Source organism: Silene latifolia, chromosome 11 (genome assembly GCF_048544455.1).
Source record: "Silene latifolia isolate original U9 population chromosome 11, ASM4854445v1, whole genome shotgun sequence".
In the NCBI taxonomy this organism is placed as follows: Eukaryota; Viridiplantae; Streptophyta; class Magnoliopsida; order Caryophyllales; family Caryophyllaceae; genus Silene; species Silene latifolia.
Window position 1 is genome coordinate 12,663,770 of NC_133536.1, and position 5,837 is coordinate 12,669,606.

The window sequence follows — 5,837 nt, forward strand, 5'->3', positions numbered from 1 at the left end:
AACTTATTAATACAAGTAACAACCACCCTCATGTGTGGAGCCTTTTTTGGTGCCTCCTTCACTTCATTTCTTTTTTCCATACTTCCAATCCAAGCTACATTCTCACTTTTTTTTGACAATATTATCATAAGAGAACGATATTTCATAATTTATAGTAATAAACACTAATCGTACGATATAGAACAGTTTATCAATATTGTCTACTTTCACGTATTAATAACAGTACGTAATAAATAAGGTGTATAAGCATTTTAAGACTGTTTGATTATTGTATACTCTACTTTCAGTCTTTTACATATCAATAAACTGTAGCTCAAAAAAAAATTGATAAATAAAAACTAAAAAAAGTTAACTTAGCTTCAATTACAAAATCAAATTCTTAATTTGCCAAATTGGGCAAAAAAAGATTACAAAATGTTAAAATATAAAATACAAAAGCAAATTAAAAAAAAAGTGGAAAAATAAAGACAAAAATAATTAAACAACTAGTATCCCTCCTCTGCCTTGCTTAATTTTTTCCTTATTTCCTCGAAATTAAAAGGAACAAAAAAAACAAAAAAACAAAGATGATAATTTATTAAATTCTATTAATATTTTTTTTTTTCTAAGGAAATGCTAGACTAAATTAAAGTATAATTATTCTAGCTCATCATTTGTCGATAATCAGGAGCCATATGATGATAATTCATGTATTCATCTCCATTGTTGGATACTCCCATCATCATACTATGATGATGTTGGTGTTGTGGTTGATGATGATGATGAAGTTGTTGATGTAGGAATTGCGGAGGCTGAGGCCTTTGCACTTCCTTCTGCCTCCGCAATTCCATCACTTTTCGGTGTGAATTAGAGTGTCTAGCTGACACAAAAGTCGGGCTGGCTGCGGGCCTGTATTCAGGCACCAGCCTGCCCGACTTATACCTAACCCCACAAGCATTGCACAAAGTCTTCGGGCCCATAGGCCCGGTACGCCACTGCGGGGTCTTCTCGGCCGCACAATGCAGGCACCTCCTCACCTCGAGGCCATCATTATCGTCACCCACCCCGCCGCTCTCCCGCTTCTTGACGGGCTTTCTCGGACCAGAAGTCGGGCTTTGGCCCGATGACGAGGACGTGGCAGGGGACGGGTTTTGGTTGGAGACCATGAGGAGGCGTGTTGACCAATCACAAGGTGGCACCCGGGACCGCTTGCTCCTAGCCTTTCCGGGTACGGTAGACGGGTTTTGCTGAGTCGGGTTTGGGTTTGGGTTCGGGTTCGGGTTAAGTTGTCGAATTGGGTATTGGATTGGGCTTGGTTGAGAGGGGATTAGGTGGAATTTGTGTAATTCTTCAGTTGAGAATGATTCCTCCACAAAATTCGAGAGCCATTCTAGCTCCTCCAGCTCATCACACTGTAACAAACAAACAAACAACATTAACAAATAATCAAAATTTACATTTTTTTTGTCTTCTTGTAATCCATTTTATAGAATTAATAACAAAATAAATTAGAAACTATATGATCATATATACAACTACATGCTCTAATATGGTTTTCCATTAATTAACGTAAATTAATTAACATAAATTATAACATTATATGTCAATTAGCTTAGTTGGTAAAATTATGAACGATCATACTCCTAACTTGGGTTCAAACCTCGTCAGCATCAAAATCTATTAATTAATGATTAATTTGTAATACATTATGAAAAAATGATCGTACCGGAACACAAAGGTCATTGGAGAAATGTGAGTCAGGGAAGGACGAAGGACGGGAGGCGGAACCCAAACCAGAACCGGAACCAGAACCAGAAGAATTGCAACTATCGGATAAGGGAGTGTGGGATGAGTTACCGTCGGTGGAATGAAAAAATGCGTCGGTGATCATATCATCTCCACCATTTGTAAAGTCTAGTAATCCCTCTACGAAATAATCTGCACCCTCCATAATAATATCAAAATCAAATATATGAATATTTATTATATATTTATGTAATTTTTCTTTGTAATATGTTGCTATTTGTTCTTGTTAAACCAAAATAAAAATGAAAAATGAGAAAGAAGAGAAAGTCTTGAAATAGAGTGAGGTGAGAAAGTGTGAATGTTTGAGGGAAGTGTAAGGATTTTGAGGTTCTTATAAAGGGGGGTCCAAATTAATTTTTTATTTCATTTTTTGTTTATTTTTTTCATTTAATGTAACATGTAGTAGTAATACTTTGATATACGGATTATTAATTTAAAAATATCTACTTAGTACATTGTTTGTTTTTTAGTAATTTTTTCCAATTTAATTAGGAAGTCAGTCATGTATAGAACAGTTTTACATTATTGCAGTTATAAAACGGATTCAAACACAATCATTGAATTATATGTGAGTAAAAGTGATTACTAAAATATCATGTTTCACGATAAATTTGTGTAAAACCGTCGTATACATGTATTTGTGTTAATTAAGTTTTAGTTAAGGAGTATTTTCTTTTATTAATTTGGTTTAATATTAGCATTACAATTACAATTAATTGTTTAGCTTTTTTTCTTATGAAGAATATTTTAATCAAAATTAAACAAATAAAGGGAACGGAACGAGTATATTATTGTATATGTAAATGACGTTAATACCCTCCTTTAAAGTTATACCTTACCCTTTTTCTTTTTTCTTTTTTTTTTTTTTTTTTTTTTTTGGTTATCTTTGTGATGATTATGAGAGTGTGTTAGTTGCTTGTAACAATCAATTTTACAAGAAATACGCTCAACCATTAATCTTCTTCTCTTTTTAGCTAAATGCTTGACTTGAAGATGTTTTTCATAGAAATGCATTGTTACAATTACGCTTAATTAGTGCAATGTTAACTATTTTCACTTCAATTTTGTCAAAGTACGTACCGACATTATCATAATTTCATAGTCCATGCTTCATGCTACGGATTACAAAATTTCCGGTGTTTAACCTAATAATAATACTTTCTTCATAAATTAAATTTACTACGAGCACAGTGGTTTAGAAAATACAATTGAGAAATGCATATTTGTAAAGTAACAAGTAGTGAATTGGTTCGAAATAAAAACTTAATGAAAAAATTAGTACGGATCGAGTACTTATATGTGTACACCTTTTTACCAATAAGCGATAGCTAAATGTAATGAATTTTCATGCAAAATTCAATTAATCATTCTTATTGTATGTAGGTTAAACTTATATTCATATTTACTATTCAAATATGGCATATTTTAATTTTACGCACGGGCCGTAACACTCGAATTATGATTTATGAGCTACCTTAGCAACAAATAAAGCAAGAAATAATGTGCAACAAATTACAAGTTGAAAAATACCTAAATGTTAGAAATAAGCTTAACAATCAAAATGTACGTATAATAGAAGGAACTATCGAAGTGGTGTTATTTCACCAACTTAGATTGACTTAATTATTATAAGTCTATTAGCAATAAAACTGACCATAAATTACAAAATGAGGTAAAAAGAAGAGCAATCGATGATTAGTTCTTTTATGTCTTCTCTGATAAAAAAAATACAAATAAATGGTAAAAGAGAAAAACATAAAATAAATAATACTCTCTTTGTTATAGTCATTTGTTTGCATATACCATTTTAGGATGTTTTAACCAATTGTTTGCCTTTTTTTGTTAGGAACGGTTTTGATAAGCAATTGGATCATCCACACTCAATTTAATTGATGGTATCAAGCTATACCTCGCAAGTGCACGATTTTATCGTTGTACACTATTAAGGGTCGATCCCACAAGGAGTTGAAAAGATTACTAATTGTTCTAATCCTATCGTTTAGCTAAGTCGACAATAAGGGATGAATTTGTTATACTAAAGCTACCCAAGACAAAATGAAAATCAAACTAAACAAGAAAGAGGAATGTAAATGAACAAGAAGAAAGGATAAGTTGTAAATCAAATGATTAAAAAGCCTAAGACTCGGTTCTTCCCAAACAATTCGTAACTCCACACAATCAAATCTCTAAGCCAATCATAAGGGTAGCTAGGTGAGGAGGTGACGGCTCTAATTCGCCTAAGACCCCCCTCTCGGGTTCGAAATAGGACACTAGCACTACCCACCAACCCCCCTCTCGGGTTCGAAGGTCGGAATCCCTAACTCAATACCCGACTACCCCAAAAACATGCATTTTCCCAAGGTAGTCCAATATTTGCTAAGGTCATTAGGCCCCATCAATTCCCGGGTCATCCCACTCCCTCTCTCGAGGGTCGATTTCAAACGCTAGTTTAGAGGTGTCCTACCCCGGTTCTCCCTTTCGGTCTCAACCAAGGTTAACAATAGGATCAAATCCCGGGTATCCAAATCACAACCTAACCAACTCTCGTTGGTGGACAAGGGTCATAAATCGACACTACCCAAAATCAACCCATAAACCAAATCAATCCTCCAAACTACCCTCACCAATTTCCCCAAATAATTAGCCTTCATGAGATTCAATTAGTGAAATTACTCATGTTGGGTCAAACCGAGCCCTAGTGGAAGACTACTCACTAATCATGGTCCTAATTGCAAAATAAACAATAAAGATGGAAACTTTGGTCATAAACATGGTGAGAGGATAAATCTTACTACTAAACATGCAACAATCCAACAATAGTTTTAAAGGAAGATAATTTAATCTAATAACAAGATTGGTTAAGCTAAAAGACACAATCTTTAACCCAATCAACTCAAAGATTAAGTCTTTGAGGACAACTATCAAAAGATGAACAAATGAAAGAGAAACAAAGGAAAGATGAACAATGAAAAGATGAACAATGATGAAAACAACAACAACAAACAAACAACAACAACAATTTTAACATAAACAATCAAACAAACATGAAGGAAAAACAAAATGTAAACAAATGAAAATAGGGAGAGAATTAATACCAACTCAATAGCAAAAGAGGAATTTGGATAGAAATAATAAAGAAGGAGAACCTTCAATCTTCTTACAAACCCAAATTCAATTACTAATTAATTGAAGAACTTCTCTAATTAAGGAAAGATTAACAAAAAGATTAACAAAGTTTTAAACTTGAAAGGGGAAATATTCTGGATCTAGGGTTGTGTGTACAAAAGGGTTTAAGAGGGGGTATTTATAGGCTTGTACAAGATTAGGAAGAAAAGAGGAAGAAAAGAGAGAAAAGCTCAAATCTCATTGGCTTTTGCGTTTTTGCAGGTGCCGGGCCGCTGGTGTCTCAACCGCAAAACCGTGCAAAGGATTAAAATATCCGAGATCGTGTTTTTTTGGTGGGCGAATTTCTTAGGCCGGCCTGCCGGCAAAACACCTTCTTCAGGACTTCTTCTTCAATGTTGGAGTGTGCAATGCCGGTTGACCGGCTGCCGGTGTAATACTCCGTATTTATAAGTCTTGGGGTACTCTATCGAGTAGGCCTTACTCTGTCGAGTAAGGGTAAGTTGCGTTTTAGAAAAGTTTCTGACCTGTAGGGTACTCTATCAAGTAGCCTTAGGTACTCGATAGAGTAAGGGGGTACTCTATCAAGTAGCCTTAGGTACTCGATAGAGTAAGGGGGTACTCTATCAAGTAGCCTTAGGCACTCGATCGAGTAGGGGGGTACTCGATCGAGTACCTTGGGTACTCGATCGAGTGTCCGGTTTTACGGGGAGTTTTCTCGGGTTTTGTTAATTATGCGATTAAGGTATTTAAACATAATCGTCATTGTTTTAAATCACTTTTGCAAAACCTAAAACCCTGTTTAAGAGAGAAAGCAGTCCGTTCATCTTCCTAATCGCGTTCTTGACAATTCCCGGAGTTCAGACGGTCAGTTCGTATCGTAGTTCATGTCGTTGGATTCCTTGCGTCGAGGGTAAGCTTTTAATATA

The 5,837-nt window shown here is 34.9% G+C and overlaps 1 protein-coding gene across 1 annotated transcript; it reads right to left on the bottom strand.

Moving 5' to 3' along the window:
• Positions 1 to 332: 332 nt before the first annotated feature.
• LOC141611096 (GATA transcription factor 12-like) lies at positions 333 to 2,083 on the bottom strand. Its single transcript, XM_074429510.1, has 2 exons — positions 1,706 to 2,083; positions 333 to 1,391 (listed from the first exon to the last, which is right to left on the bottom strand). The coding sequence occupies exons 1-2, from the start codon at positions 1,928 to 1,930 to the stop codon at positions 642 to 644; spliced, it is 975 nt and encodes a 324-aa protein (XP_074285611.1). The 5' UTR covers positions 1,931 to 2,083; the 3' UTR covers positions 333 to 641.
• Between the last annotated feature and the right edge of the window lie 3,754 nt (positions 2,084 to 5,837).

Bases quoted from the DNA above. Each gene is read 5' to 3' on its own strand.
- LOC141611096 (XM_074429510.1), bottom strand. From the start codon at position 1,930: ATGGAGGGTGCAGATTATTTCGTAGAGGGATTACTAGACTTTACAAAT. The intron at 1,392-1,705 runs GTACGATCATTT...TGTTTGTTACAG, and splicing joins CCAATGACCTTTGTGTTCCG to TGTGATGAGCTGGAGGAGCT.